The sequence below is a fragment of the Equus asinus genome, chromosome 16, assembly GCF_041296235.1.
Source record: "Equus asinus isolate D_3611 breed Donkey chromosome 16, EquAss-T2T_v2, whole genome shotgun sequence".
Taxonomy (NCBI): Eukaryota; Metazoa; Chordata; class Mammalia; order Perissodactyla; family Equidae; genus Equus; species Equus asinus.
Genome location: NC_091805.1, coordinates 46,017,768 through 46,033,610, shown reverse-complemented (window position 1 = coordinate 46,033,610; position 15,843 = coordinate 46,017,768). Strand labels below are relative to the sequence as shown.

Here is a 15,843-nt window from a genome sequence, read left to right as displayed (position 1 = left end):
GAGGCATTGTCTTATCCAAACCTTAGGGAGCCTGTGGATTCTTGGGTCCCTGCAATGTCTCCCCAGGCTCCCAGGGGACCGGCTGAAGGGAAAGAGGCCTGGTCTTCAGATTGGAGGCCAGGAATGAAAGTGCTGGGGTATGTACGGAGTTTATTGTATGGCCACAGGCAAGTTGCTCACCTTTCCTTAGCTTCACTTTCCCGAAGTGTAAAACAGGGCTAATGATGCTCATAAGATTGCAACGAAAGAATCCGTGTGATGATGAGAGCTAATGATACGCTTCTTACACACCTGGCCCTGTTCTAAGCACTTTATATGCATCAATTCACTTCACCCTCAGCAATCCTATGCAGTTGCTACTTTTATTGTTTTCATTTTAGGGCAAAGAGAGGTTAAATAATTTGCCCAAAGTCACATAGCTAGAAAGTGGCAGAGCCAAAATTAACCTCTGCAATCTGGCTCCAAAGCCCAATAAATGTTGACTATGGTGGTGGCGATGATGAAGGGAATGCTACATCAAGGGTAGGAATGGATGGCCCCTCTCCCAAAGGAGCTCGTGGTTTAGTAGGGGAACCAGAATCACGTCTACTGGGAAAGAAACCTAGAAAGCAGATAACAGAAAAGCACGGAAGAAGATGATGATGGCAATGGCTACCATGCTTTGAGCTATACACCAGGCCCCATTCCAATGACTTTACCTTTGTTAAGACGTGTAATGCGCACAACAACCTGTGCACAAACTGCGTGCAGAGGGACAGGTGGTGGACAAGTGGGAGGAGAAAGGGGTAGGGGTAGGATGAACCAGGGTGGCGGGGTTGTGTCTGCTTGCATCCCCTCCCTGAGCCCTGACCACACTCTCTGGCCCCCTCCTGCCCTCTTCCAGGCACACGTCCTTCAAGCGCCACCTGCCAAGGCAGATGCACGTCTCCAGCGTGGACTATGGTAATGAGCTGCCCCCGGCGGCAGAGCAGCCCACCAGCATCGGCCGCATCAAGCCGGAGCTCTATAAGCAGAAGTCGGTGGATGGGGATGAGGCCAAATCCGAGGCAGCCAAGAGCTGTGGGAAGATCAACTTCAGCCTGCGCTATGACTACGAGAGTGAGACCCTGATCGTGCGCATCCTGAAGGCCTTTGACCTCCCTGCCAAGGACTTTTGTGGCAGCTCTGACCCGTACGTCAAGATCTACCTCCTGCCTGACCGCAAATGCAAGCTGCAGACGCGGGTGCACCGCAAGACCCTGAACCCAACATTTGACGAGAATTTCCACTTCCCTGTGCCCTATGAGGAGCTGGCTGACCGCAAGCTGCATCTCAGTGTTTTTGACTTTGACCGTTTCTCCCGCCATGACATGATTGGAGAGGTCATCCTGGACAACCTCTTTGAGGCCTCTGACTTGTCCCGGGAAACCTCCATCTGGAAGGATATCCAGTACGCCACAAGTGTGAGTACAGCCCTGCACCTGGGCTTCTTGAGGATTTCTAGTTCTGGGTTGAGTGGGATGTGTCCCCATCACCCTGACCCCTAGAGATAAGTGGGCCTTTGCCCTTCAGGATGTGAAGAGGGACTCTGGAAACTAGAAACAATGGCCCAGCCCACCCTGGGGAAGTCCTTGCACTCTGCCCCAGGTTGAGGTGGGGGCAGCAGAGCCCCCACGTGGGCGGGAAGGGAAGGGAATTTTTGCTTGTTGCTTCTGATCACATGTTCTGAGGTGGTTCTCTCTATCTGCTAGGCCTTAGGTCTACCACCTAAGTCTTATACATCTCTTTGATCATGGGTAAGGATGGGCAGGTCCCTAGACTGAATCACACAGCAGCATCTGTCAAGGACGTTGATGTGTACTAGAAGCCTGGAAAAGACCATCAAGAACAGACTGTATTAATCAGGATGAACCAGGTTATGATGCAGCAATAGGCAATGCTAGGATTTGGTAGCTTAAAGCAGCCAAGGTTTAGTTCTTGTTCATGTTACACGTGCTTTGCAGCCTGGCTAGGGTTCTCCTCTACCTTGTTATCCAGGGATCCAAGCCAACAGAGGCTCCATTTCAACATGGGCTCTCACAGTTACCCCCTCAGGAGGAAGGGGATGTGGCAAATCATGCACTGTTTCTTCTTTTTTATTTTTTGAGGAAGATTAGCCCTGAGCTAACATCTGCTGCCAATCCTCCTCTTTTTGCTGAGGAAGACTGTCTCTGAGCTAACATCCGTGCTCATCTTCCTCTACTTTACATGTGGGATGCCTGCCACAGCATGGTGTGCCAAGCAGTGCCAAGCAGTGCCATGTCCGCACCTGGGATCCAAACCAGTGAACGCTGGGCCACCGAGAAGCGAAACGTGCACACTTAACCACTGCGCCACTGGGCCAGCCCCCATGCACTGTTTCTTAAAGCTTCCACACAGAAGTGACACATGTCACTTCCACTCACATTTCATTAGCCAAAGCAAGACACATGGAAACTCCTAATATCAAGGGGACAGGACAAAGCAATCCTAGCACATACCCAGAAGGAGAAGTAGAAGTACTTAATGACCAACACTAGTGAGAACCACAGAGCAGAGCCTCTTCTCTTACGCATTGCCTGCCCAGGCCAGTCTGGGAGATGGGGGAGGCAGGCCTGAAAGGAGATCTGGGAAAAGAGGTGGCTGGCTTTTCAGAATCAGCTGCAATTAACCAGGGAAGGTTCAAGGAGCTGAGGCTCAGATTGGCTTTTAAGGGGGAGGACAGGTTTGGCACAGAGAATTGAGAGGGCCTATCCAGAGCCCTTCAGTCCAGTGTAGACGCTATTCTCCAGTCTAGTGGGTGGGTGTTGAGGAAGCTGCGTACCTGCGTCCCGCAGCTATAGGTGGTGTGCCTCGCTGTAAGCCGACGCGGGCAGCTGAGAGCCCAGCAGGGCCGTTTCCACCACACACCAACAGCCTTGCATCGGGTGTCTTGCGTGCTCACTGGTTGTGTGTCTCCCTGGAAATGCTTGCACCATTTCTCTGGGGCAGGGGTGACCCCACTTAGTCTGCAGACCCTCCCTTTGGACAGTCAAGACTCAATATCTCTGTGTTGACTTTGTGGGGAGAGAGGCTGGGAAAATCAGCCCCACTCTGGTGGGAAAAGGGTAAGAAACTTGATTTGCTCAAAGAGAGGAGGCTCGCTGGGCTCCATTTCTGCCCCAGGGAGGGTCTCTGGGACACCCCATTCTCATCACTGTTTCTGACTTTGATCAGTCCACTCCACTGTCCCAGTGCCTCCCCCAGCTTTGCTTTCCTGAAATGTCATCCCCAAGAGCAGCACAAGCAGCAGGGCCGGCAGACGGGGCGGGCAGACGGGGCGGGCTGGAACAGCAGCTGTGTGCCAGCCCCAAGCCCAGGAGCTCTGTTCTATAAATCACTCTGAAGTTTACATCTGGTGCAGCTCTTCCTCTGTGGTCTCGTAAGGCAGCAGCTTCATTACAGTGACTGCACAGGTAAAGAAAAGCAGCTTGGTCCTCCCAACACTGAGGTTGAGGCCCAGGGGCTCAGAGAGAGGGAGAGATGAGGGCCAGGGGCTACAGGAAGCAGAGCTCAACTCAGCCCTCTGAGGAGACTCCCTTCTCCTCACCAGGGTCCTCCCCTCCCTCTCCTGTGACTTTAGCCCTGGGCATTGTGGAAGCCCCAGTCCTGGAGTAGGCAGTCGCTGCCCAGGCACACCCCTCACCTGGATGCTGACTTCCTAGATCTTAGAACTCTAGCTGTCCCTGCCCTCATCCCACCCCACCCTTGCCCAGCCCAGCTGCAGAAAAAGGCGGATCATCCAGAAGGTGCTGCGCACATTGCCGCAATCCTCATCATCCTCAGTCAGTACATTGTAGTCCTCCTCCATCTCCTCCTAAGCAGAGCACTGTGCCAGGCACTGGGAGGTGTGGGGGGTTGGGACGGAAGACCGGCTCTTCAACCCACAGAAATTCATAATCTAATTACAGAGACAAGAAGTGTCTGTGCAGTAGCCAGCAATGCTAAGTAGCAAATCCTGTATCCTGTATGAGGTTGCAAGACCTGAGAGTTAGGACAGCCAGAGAAGTTTTCCTGGATGTGGAGGAATTAAGCGAGGCAGGGAAGGACTGGTAGGATTGATAGGCAAAGAGGAAGCGGGAGCATTCTAGCCAGGAGCCGAGGGAGTCCGGGCCCAGGAATGTCTGAAGCTGAAGAGCGGCGATCGTGCTCACACGTCCTGTCTTGTTTGCAGTCTGTCTGAGCTGCATGTTCTCCCCAGGGGAGGCCCCTGGGGCCCTCCCATCCGCAGCCTCTCCAGTGGGCTGGGTCTCAGGAGCAGGCTCCTCATCCTGGCACTCCAAGAATCAGGCAAAGGAAGGGAAAGGGAAATAAGGCTGGTGCTTTCACCTGTTTTTTGGTGCTGACTCTAAAATTGTAATTATTTGGGGCAAGAGAGGCCCAAGTCATGGTCACCGGGAATGAGTGAGCACTTGGCGTATATGAAATCCTGCAGCCAGCGTGGCAGGGGCGGTACAGAGGAACACAGCTAGCTGGCCCCCATCTCTCCAGCAGGCAGGATTCCCTTCCTAAAGCTGCATTTTGGCCTCAAGCTCGCTCCTCTGCCCGGCAGGCGGGTCCCTGAACATGCCCCACATTCCTGCCTCTTGCCTTGGCTCTCAAGCTTCCCTGGGTCAGGCGGCCTTTCCCCCACCTCTTGGCCTGGTCCAAATCATTCCGCCTTTCAAAGCTTCCCCGAAGTCCTTCCACTCTCACAGCAATCACTCCTCCTGATTTGTTCTCTGTGTCCCTTAGTTACATCCCGAATCATATTCTGTCTTGTAAAGTTCTCCCAATAGTTCAGAAACGGCTTGTGGTCCATGTTTGACTTTCTCTTGTATTTTCCTTCAGGGCTAAGCATATCGCATTGTGCAAACGTAAGAACTCAGTACATTCTTGGTGAATGACCAATGGCTTAGTTAATTTCATTAAAACTGTACGTTGGTGCACAAGGAAATGACTGTTAAAGAAGTCATGGAAGTTGGGTGCAGTTAACCTAGGAAGGCTTCCTGGAGGAGAAGGTCAAGTAGTCCTTTGAAAGTAGATAGAGCCAGGCTTGGTGGAGAGAGACCCAGCCTGTGCTTCAGAGGTACTTCAGAGGTATGGTTCAGATAGGTGGTTTGTGTCTGGAGTGGCAAAGAAATTAACCAGTCAGATCAGGTAGTCTGGACTGAAGTAGAGGGTCGGTGGCATACAGGCTGGGTAGAAGGAGAGACACCATGAGAATGGGGCCACAGGAGGCTGCTCCCCTTGTGGTTCCCGCGCTTGTATCGAGGAATCAGATTCAGCCTTGCAGGTGGAACCAGGGGTGTCCCTTGTTTTGGCCCTGCCCCAGCACTCAAGTTGGTTTACACTAGCAAAGCCTGGGTCATGTGTGTTTTTTTCTCACAACCACTGAACATGGAGCTTCAAGGCTAGTGAAGGGGAGGTGTACAGGATGGTGGTGGGGGGCGTCTAGCTCTTTGTTAATTGCAAATCTTAAGCTGCAAGGGACACTCACCTCGCCACCCCCAGGCTGTTCTGGAGGGAAGCCTAGGTGGAGAGGGAGCTATATACTCCCCCCTGGCCTGGAGGGCGCGGAGCAGGCAAGCCGGCCATAGCCGGCCGTGCGAAGGCGTCGGTCGGAGGCTTCTGCTGTTCACCGAATCAAGAAGGTCAGGCGTGGGAAGGAATGGAGGCAGTTGATCAAATCCACTCCAGCCCTGGGCAGGGCTGCCCCTGGTGCTCCTGCTGCCCCACCCCTGCCTGGCTTGACGAGGGTCCCTGTTGGTCTCCTGGGCGTTCCCAGCAGCTCGCCATTTTCTCTCTACCCAGGACTTCGATTGGCAGGGATCACCCTGCTCCTCCCTTCCCCCTTGGCTGCCCTCAGCCTCATTATTTCTGCATAAAGCTGTAGATTTATCATTATCATAGAGCCGCCGTCACCAGGGTTTGCCAACATCTCTGTAATCTTCTAGTTATTGCTGCAGAGGCCTTAGACCCCAGCGCACACAACTTTTCCTGTCGCTCTTCCCGTACCTTCATGGCGGCGGGAGGTGAAGGCTGTAATTGGGGCCATAAATATGTGTTGTGCTTGGTGGTGTTAATGGACTCAGCCATCGCCCTGCCTTACCAGGTCCCCGCCAGGTCAGAGTGAGCGTGCGAGAGCATGCATGCATGCGTGTGTTTGGGGGTGAAGGGGTGCTCGGTGTAGGTCCAGGGAGCCCAGCCTCAGAGTCTGCAGGGAGGGAGAGAGGCCTGTGAGGTGGAAGGGTCTCCAGCCTGGGGATGAGCAGAGCTGTACAGAAAAAGCTCAGGCTTTGGTGCCAAACACACCTGTGTTACACCCCAGCTTCCGCACTTTCTAGCTTTGAGACCTTGAGGACGTTATGTAAATCATGCCTCAGTTTCCACCTCAGCAAAATAGGGATAACAACAGTATATAGCTCATAGTGGCTGGCGTTACGTGTAGTAAATTAAATAAAATACTCCAGATGCCTAGGACAGCACTGCCACAGAGCAGCCTCCTGAGCCCCATTCCCGTGTGTCTTTCCTTCTAGCTCAGCCAGCGGGTCGCTATTTGTACCACTCCCGGGCCTGACCCCCTACTTTGGTCCTGACCATCCATTCTGACAGGTTGTTGGTTATTATTATTCCTATTTTATTTCTTGTCATAGCTATGCCATGTGTCCTCTGTGTGACCTGGAAAAGTGATTGCCTTCTCTGGGCTGTGGTTTCCTCAGTATTAAACCAGCTTCAAAGTTCTGCGGTTCTGGGATTCTCGGCTTTTCCTATAGAGGAGTGCTTGGCTCTCTTCGTTACAGAGCAGAGCCACCCAGTTCCAGGGAGTGTGGTCTGCACAGGAGAGGCCAAAACCCCAGCTTGACAGGCAGAATTTCCAGATATACCTTCCTCCCTCAAAGGTCACTCTGAATCAGTTCTCTCTTCAAGCCCCTGAGAAATGCCCTCTAGGGGGTTCCTGCCACGGGGAAGTTCCCACAACTAGCTGTCTTCCTTCTTTTCCCCCAAGGCACAGTCCCACACCGGGTCTCAGCTCCCTCCTCGCCTGTCTAGCTCCCTTCAGATCCCCCACTTACTGGGATATGTGGGTTATTACTTGAACTCCTACCAGGAACCAAGAGCACAGCTAACTTGATCACATGCCAGCACCACAAGCCTGATTATCGTCCCCTATATGTAAATAAAGAAATGAAGATTCCAGGTTAAGTGACTCACCCAGTGTCACCCACAGAGAAGGTGGTTGAGAGCCAAGATTCAAATCCAGGTCTTCAACAGAGCCCATGGTCCTTGCACGGCTAGAGGGAGTGTGATCACATTGCTCCTTGGGACAGAAGACGGACCCTGAAAGCGTGCAGCTCACCAGGGGATCCAGAAGAGTGTTTGGTTTGGTTTTGTTTTTCCTTTGTGGCCGGGTTAGCTTCTCTTATTCCTCTCATTTCAAGGGTCAGCTTTTGTGCTGACACTTAGATTCCTTTACCATTTCCCCAGTATTCTTCCTGTGGGCATTGAGTTTGACATTCAGTCCTTTTTCATTCAACAAACATTCATTGAGTGCAACTACGTCTGGTCAGTTGTGCCACTGAGCGCTTGTTGGATACAGAACCTTGAGCTGGGCTGTGGAAAGGATGGCAAAGAGCGAGCCCTCCCGCTCAGAGTGCCAGGCTAGTGGGAACTGGAGAGTATGTTCGGTGTCCCCCAAACCCCCTGACCCCCTCACACAGGGCATACACTGGGGGCAGACTGGTTCAGGATGCTTACAACAAGCCATGTGCAGAAGTGCTGAGGAGCGATGGAGAAAAGGAGTCAGAGTCAGATGAGATTGATCTGAGAAAGTTTCTAGGAAAGGAAAGTTTTAGGCCAGGTTTTGATGGTAGTGAAGGTAGAGAGTGCTTAGAGGGGGGCGAGGGGCGAGGGGCGGAGGTAGGGGAGAGTGTTTCTCTATTTTCTTTGGATTGGGGGAAAGATCTAGAAAGAACTTCTCTCACGTAAGATTGGGTTTCTTTTCTCTGTGCAATAGCTACTTGAGGTGTAATTACTATGTGCCAGGCACCAGGCTCGCCTTGGGAATACAATGATTCAACTCCAGGCCTGTCCTCAAAGCCTCACAGTCTTATGGGGGGTGGGAGGGGGTGAGGCAGGAAGGCAGGGAGGCAGCTCTGCTGTCCTGGGGGACACGCAGGTCCTCACCAGCCCAGCGTGTTGAGGGAAGGCTGGCCTCCCAAAATGCAAAATTGCCTTCCTTGCCAGAAAAAAGTTAAGTTGCCTCCTCTTCTCACACCTACATACTCAAGGCAAATGAGCTTCAAAAGGCCTTTTCAAGTAGAGCCAAAGAACTGACTAAATTGCTCCACTGTGACTCATTAAATCAACCCGGGATGAAGCCTTCAAAAGGCTCGTTGACCAACAGCTTGATGCAACGCCTCCTAAGTGCCCCCCTTGGATCTCAGGCTCCCAGTTGTTCTATCCTGACTGGGAGGCGGGCAGGAGAAGGGGGAAGCAGGATGAATCTTCACCCACGCAATGTCTTCGATTACTCCTCAAAGAACTTATTTGGGTTCAAGAACAACTGGATATTGAAGGGACGAACATAGTCCTTGCTTTCAAGGAGCTTAGAGTTGAATGGAGGTTTCAGAGCCAGTAAAACGTAATCAAAGGAATGTAATTATTTAAGTTACATTAAAAGGAAAAAGGGGCAGACAGAGGTGATAATAGAAGCTGGGAGAGTGAGTGAGTGGGATGGGGGATGCTGCTGATGGAAGGAGAATTTGGGAATAAAAACTGAGCTTTGGGAAACACCCACAGTCAAGAAGAAGGAGGTCAAGGGGCCAGCCAAGCATACCAAGCAGGAGGAGAGCCAAGAGAGAAGAGAGCCGAGGAAGTTAAAGGAGGGAGAGTTCGGGAACTGTGCATTCAGCAGTGATCTGTCTGAGCATCTGTGAGGTACCAAGCACAGTCCTGGCACTGGGGATGCAGGACTAAAGGAAGTCCTGCTCTTGTGGGGCTTCCACTCTAGTAGGGGGAGACGAATGAATAAGTGAGATAAATAGTGTGTCTGAGAGTGGTTAGTGGTATGGAGAAACTAAAGAAGGGGAGCGTGGTGGGGAGTTTTGGGCTAGGGAGGATGGCTTGAAGAGAGGATTGCAGGATAAAACAGGGTGGTCAGGGGAGATGTCCCCCAGAGGGAGTGATTTGATAGACCCAACAGATGAGAGGGAGAGAGCTAGGCAGATATCTGGAAGAAGAAAGGCTCAGGCAGAGAGAAAGGTAAATGCAGACTTCCTGAAGTGGGAGGATGCCTGGCTTATTCAAAGAACAGTAAGGGGGCCAGTGTGTCTGAAGCAGAAATGGAGCTGGGAGGGAGACAGTAAGAGATGAAGTGAGAGAGGTAAAGGGGCAGGAAAGGTTAATGGGTTCTACCGTCAAAAGTTTAAAGGATTGCTGTAGCTGACAGGTTGGGAATAGACCATACAATCAGGGCAAAGGCAGGCGAATCAGTTGGGAGGCTATTGCCATAAAAAGAGACAACAGTGCCTTGGACAAGGATGGTGATGGAGATGTAAGATGTGGCTTGACTCTGGAAATATTTTGAAAGTAGACCTAGTAGTATTTGCTGACAGATTGGGTATAGGGTCTAGGGTATAGAGAAAGAGAAGAATCAAGGTTTTCAGCCTGAGAACTCAGGAGGGAATTGCCATTCACTGAGTTGGGGAATCCTGGAGGAAGAACCCATCTGGGGAGGAAGATCAGGAACTCGGATTCAGACCTGGTATACTGGAGATGCCTCTGGGACATCCAAGTGGAGATGCTGGGTAGGAACTTGGATGTAGAGTCTAGAGTCCAGGAGAGAGGCCTTGGCTAAAGAAATACATTTAGGAGATGTCAACGTATAAATAGTACTAAAAGCCGTGAGAGGGGCTGGCCCCGTGGCTGAGTGGTTAAGTTTGTGCGCTCCTCTTTGGCAGCCCAGGGTTTCACTGGTTCAGATCCTGAGCGTGGACATGGCACCGCTCGTCAGGCAATGTGAGGCGGTGTCCCACATGCCACAACCAGAAGGACCCACAACTAAGATATACAACTATGTACTGGGGGAATTTGGGGAGAAAAAGCAGGAAAAAAAAAAGCCATGAGACTAGTTCAGATCCTAAGTTTAGAGAAGACAAGAGGAAGGACCCAAGCCTGAGCCTTGGGACACTCTAACGCTTAGACGTGGGGACTATGTGGAAAAAGCAGCAAAGGAGACTGACAACCAGCAGCCAGTGAAACAGGCGGAAAACCAGGAAAGTGCAGTGGAAACAAAGACAGTGCTTCCAGGACGAGAGAGGGAAAGATCAACTGTATCAGATGCTGTGATTGGTCACGTACGATGCAGACTGAGACTTGACCATTTTGTTCAGCATTGGCCTTAACAAGAGCTGTTTTGGTGGAGCCCGACTGGGAAAGAGATCATTTGTGGAAGATTGGGATACAGACTGTATCATTTTAGGGAACCTTTCTTGAGTGGGTAGTCATTTCAAGGCCTAGGAAGGCTGGTTTTGCAGTGTGCCGGCAGGCGGGTTCCATGGATGGGCCATCCCTTGGGAGAAAGAGTAGGTGGGGATGGGGGAGTGGGTGAGCAGCCCCAGCCACACAGAGCAACTCAGACCAAGACAACACATTCCGTCAGGAATCTGCAGCAAGGCTCAGTGTCTCTAGAATTCTGCCTTAAATTCCCTGGTGTCTGAACTTTAGCAGGTAGGATCAAGCCAGCATAGAAGCAGAGAGGGAGAGCTTTCCAAAAGAGGCCTGCAGGCAGATCAGGGTCACATGGAAGCCCCAGGAGGTGTGAAGGGAGCAAGGCTGGGCCTGGGCTGCTGCCCAAAGTCAAGAAGACTGCTCCCCAAGCCCTCAGCCAGGGCTGCTGTGAATAATGTATGAAACCGGCCAGCCCTGCCTGCTCTGCGAGCTGCCTCAGTGAGCCCTGGCTGTGCCCTCAGCGGCTGCCTGACCCTGCCTGACCCCGAAGCCGCCTGAGCTGCTGCGGGGCTGCAAGGCTCCCTTGTTTACTTGCTGCTCAGCGGGAGCTGCCTCACTGCCTGCTTGTCTTCGCTAATGTTCATTTACCCCTGCACCCCCTCGGGCCTGGCCTCATTATCCTCATTATCCGCTGGATTGCTGAGCTCTCCCCCTGCACCCGTGCCCTCAGGCCAATGGGGGGAAATATCCAGACCAAGCCCCCACCCAGTTTATTCCTCCAGCCCCTGCCAATGCAGAGGGCAGCTGGGTGGGATCTTTCTTTTGCTCTCTTTCCTGAAGAGGGAGGAGAGGAGGGGCCCAGTAGCCTCTCTGGAAGGATGTCTTGGTCAGATGGGAACATCAAAGCCAGGAGCAGCTTTTCCTGCTCCAGGTAACAAGAACAGCAGCTCTACCCTCAGAGCCTATATCCTATAAGGACTGGGAGGAAACTGGGAGGGGGTATACCAAGGAGTCCCTCCATGCTCGAAGCTCAGGGCCTGAGAATGTGGCTCACCCTGTCGGGTCCCAGGTTCTGAAGCCAATAGGACGGCTTTTCTGGAACTGTCCAGGAGGCCAAAGGTCCTATAGAAAAGGAGTGCTGAATAGCCATCAAGAAAGGGGGAGAGGCGGGGTGTGGGCTCTGCGCTCCATCCCACAGGTGGCATGTCCTTTCAGGAGACAGGGCTCACACTTCCAGAGAGCCACCAGGCCCTGCACCAAGCTGAGAGCTCCTGGTCTACGTGTCCTCCCTCCAGCAGGGTGATGGATGTGCACTGGCACTTCCCCGCCCTCTCACTGAGGTCGACTGGGACCAGTAGCAGTTCTTGGGTACACGAGTTAAAGGTTTCCCATGTGGTGCTGGAAAACAAAGAAAATTGGTCCAGACAGGGCTCTGACCTGCCTGTAAGCAGAGCTGCTCAATAGCCGTTTGACTGGCCTTGGGTATTCTTGTTTAAGTTGTTTCTAAACTCAGCCTTTCACAATAGGTCCTTCCCTGCAGACTCAGAGGAAATGGCCTTAAGAGGCTGCCAGAGGCTTAGAACAGTGGAGACAGTTCTAATCTCACCCTTGATAAATTCCTAGCATCCAGACAGCCCCACTGCCCACTCTGGCCAGCTTCCTGCAGAACCCAGCTCCCACTGGCAACCAGACTACAGCCCTGCTCGGCCTCCCTTCTCCACTTGCAGCTGCTACAACTCCGAGCTGGCTGGGCCAGCCAACCCTGCCCTGCCCCGGCCCCACGTGCACCTCATTGGTAAGCTGTGCATCTCAATGGTATAAATATCTAATCTTTCCCTTACATGAGAATGAATGGGAAATCATTAAGCAAAAAGCTCATGCATCAACAAAAATCTATTCCTCTAACACTGGTGCCTTTATGCACTTCCCCCCACCTTGCTGCGCAGAGCGTATGTGCTTGTCTTGTTGCTTCTATCACCTGATAACCCACAGTGACATTTTCTCCTGCAGAGAGATTATTTGGTCACAAGGAAAACAACAGCCAAACATCCCCTCTAGACACTGTCAAGGATGCTCGAACTCCAGGATTCATTCAGGAGGAAGGGACTGCAGTGGGTCCCCTAGATCAGCCATAATCCAAAGAGACTGGGGTCACAGCATGGGACTATGACCAGAATAGCAACCAACTTGGGAGAATTGGGGCGGCCCCTGAGGGTGTTCTAATTTCCTGTGGACTATTGTGTCATGACTGCATATGCTCATGGACCTGGGGAAGGTCAGAGCAGGAAAGGGCCCTGGAGATGATCTGGCCCAATGTCCTCCTGCCACGGGTGAGCAAGTTAAGACCAGAGAAGTCATACAACTTGTCTGGGGTGGCTCAGTGAGTCCAGACAAATCTAGACCCAGAACCCAGGGCTCATGAAACTCAGTCCTATGCTCTGCCCACTGCCTTCCTTGTCTTTAGGTTTTTATAGGGAATTCTCTTACCCTGTTTTTTTTTTTAATTCACTATTCCCCCTTCCCTTCCTAGGCCATTGCCCACTCACTGTCATCATTCTGTGCCTGTGAGCTCTCTATCCTGCAGGAAGGAGGGCCAAGGAAAGACCAGGAGCCCGTGCATGCAGTGTCAGAGGGAGCAGAGCAAAGATGGCGTTCTCTCTGTCAACAGTTGGTCTCTTCCATGCAAGAGACTTACAGTCTCTCCTGAGACTAGAAATAGGCAAACCTATAAGCAACATCAGCAAGAAAGCCAAAGAGGAAAGAGAGACCGTTTATCAAAGTGCCTTGGACCCTAAACCAACTCACCCCCAACCTTAAAGCCTCCCACTGCGCATCAATGTTTATGCCTTGGAGGAGGGAGGAGACAAGGCGAGCTGTAGAGTTTAGGTCAACCTTGTCCAATTGCTAGCATATTTTTATCGTGTTTCAGTGTTGGCAACAATGTAGAGAAGTGTTCCCTCTCCAGCAGTCAGCCTCCTCCCACCCCACTCCCCCGCCAACCCTGTGCAACATCTGGCCCTCATTCATCCTCATCAGTCGTCCCCTGTAGCCACATTTTTCTCTCCTGTCTGAATTGACACCTACCCATTCTCCGTGAATACTTAATACCTTCCTTCCTAGACAAAGTCTCTGAGACCTTGAGGGTCTCTCTAGGGCTGCCACGAAACTTGGGATGGAGGGTTTTCCATGGAGTCCACTTGGCCTTGGGATGAGGGAATTAGAGTAGGGAGACAGCCCCTGGGATGGGAGGGGTGGCGCAAGGTGTTTAAACGTTCACTCCTCTCTGGCCAGCGCAGGCTGGCATTGCTCTCTTGATGGCCTGAGAAACACCAATGACTACATCAGAAGACTTCCATGTCTGTCATTTTTGAGTTCTACCCTGCTGATCTGGACTTGGCACAGCTTGGAATCCAGGGAGGGTACCAACATCCTTGACTATGAGACTGGTTTCCCCAGGAGCTATTTTATACTATGATCAGAAATCATGTTTCTGCGTGTATATGGGGTGGGAGGGAGTTGAGGTGAGATGGGGAATGGATGACAGAACAGGACTCAGATTACTGTCTATGTGCGGAATCCATCTGCAGGTGTACCCAGAGTGTCGGCTGGGCTTCCCTGCCTCCTCGTGCCAGGCTCTGAGTGCTATAGCTTACATTTAATCCTTACCACCACCCTGCAGGGTGGGTACTGTTATTATCCCCAGTTTCCAGAAGAAGAAACTCAGGCAACCTGCTCAAGGTCACAAAGCCAATGAGAGGCAGAGCCAGGAGTCAAACCCAGGCGAGTTGGCTCTGCTGTCTGTGCGCCTAACTCTCCTCTCTGCTGCCTCCCAGAGCTGGCTAAGAGCAGCTTTCCCCAAGATCCTGCCTCCTCCTGGGATGGGAAAAGCAGATGTTCCCCTGATAGCTTCGGGCTCTAATTTTCTGCCTCTTCTGAAATGTCCTCCTCTCCACCTCTGGTGGCTCTTCCTTCATTGATCCAGTCATGGGACACAAGCCCAGCTCCACCTCACCCCAAGCAGCACACAGTGAGTAGCAGTGCTTCAACTGGAGGTTTGTTGTCATAGGAATTGGGTATTTATCCCCTCACCGCCCAGTGAACAGCCTCACATGGCACAGTAGACTGCTGGTGGGCACCTGCCCGGAAAGGTTCTCCTGTCTTGCCTCCCATAGGGTGCTGGCTCCTGTCATCCTACTGGCTCCTCTCTACCTTCCCCAAGGCTCCAGGCCTCAAAACACAAGCAAATAAACAAACAATGCCCCTCTTTAAATTGCCCTGGGCAATTTAGTTCTCTCCAGCCGCTGTACCCAGGCTTAGTTCCAGCTACATCTTTGAACATTCAGAACCCAAAAAGTTCAATTGAATAACAGGGCCATCTTCTCTGGGAGCAGTGGGACCCTGGGAGTGGTATACTGCCTTTCCCAGGCTCCACCCTCTGTAGAAGGCAACTGTGGTTTTAAATAGCGTTCCTTTTCTCTTGTTAATTAAGAACTACTATGGCCATTGGCCTTCTGTGAGCCCATAAAGGGGCGTGTTGGGCTGGCCCTGTGTGTGTGGAGAGAACCCTCTCCTTAGGGGGGATAGGTGGAGTTGCCACCGGAGATAGGAAAGGGGAAGCCACTTTCCATCTCAGCCCTCCCAGTTCTGCCAGTGGGCTGAGAATGAAACAGCCCTTCTCACCAAAATGAGGCCTAAGAGGGAGTCCCAGACTGGTAGAAGGATTGGATGGGGTCTCAGCCAGGAAGGATGCAGGCTGTTAGGAGACCACAGATGGATGTGGAGAAAAGAGAGGATGCCACTCCTAGAAATGGGCAGAAAGCTGCCAGGGAAAAAATGCTGGGAGGGGCCTGTGAAGTTGTCCCAGCCCTGCAGGGTGGAGCCCAGTGACTGAGGACTCTGAAGGCATTCCACCTGTGGGCCATGGCATTGTCTGTGATGACTTCCTTTTGTTTACCTTGGTATTTAGAGATACCAAGCTATCTCTTCACAAGGATCTTGTTCACATTGCCAGGCTATTTCAGGGATGCTGTGGGAGCCATGAGACCAGATTTGTGTCTACACTTGGGTTGGAGCTTTAAAGAGAGTTCAGGTGCAGAACACGATGGGGCAGCTAGAACCAAAGAGAAAACTCAGAAGAAACAAAGGAGAAACTCAGGGGGGACAGGACGGAGCCACTGCCTCAGCCCCCTCCCCACCTAGCGAGCCCTCCCCAGAGCTGCTTTGCTGCCCCCAGGAAGGCAGCGTCTTGGAATAAGGGGGCCGCGTCTTTGAGGGGAGGGGCGGGAGGGGTTGTTCCCACACCCCCAGAACAGTGCTGGTGTGGGGCTCCTTCCCCAGGGGCGGCGTGACACATCTCTGTAGTGACACATTGGACCA

General features: G+C 52.2%; 1 protein-coding gene across 8 annotated transcripts in view; it reads left to right on the top strand.

The window, feature by feature from the left end:
• The window catches only part of SYT6 (synaptotagmin 6), a 59,995-nt gene that overhangs the window by 12,234 nt on the left and 31,918 nt on the right, over nucleotides 1-15,843 (top strand). For all 8 annotated transcript variants that reach the window (XR_011494909.1, XR_011494911.1, XR_011494910.1 and 5 more), the window contains exon 3: nucleotides 884-1,442. Coding sequence is in view for 5 of the 8 variants with exons in the window: in XM_070487066.1 (XP_070343167.1) it covers nucleotides 884-1,442 (559 nt within the window). In the remaining 3 variants the exon portion in view is untranslated. The remainder of the gene's footprint in view (nucleotides 1-883; nucleotides 1,443-15,843) is intronic.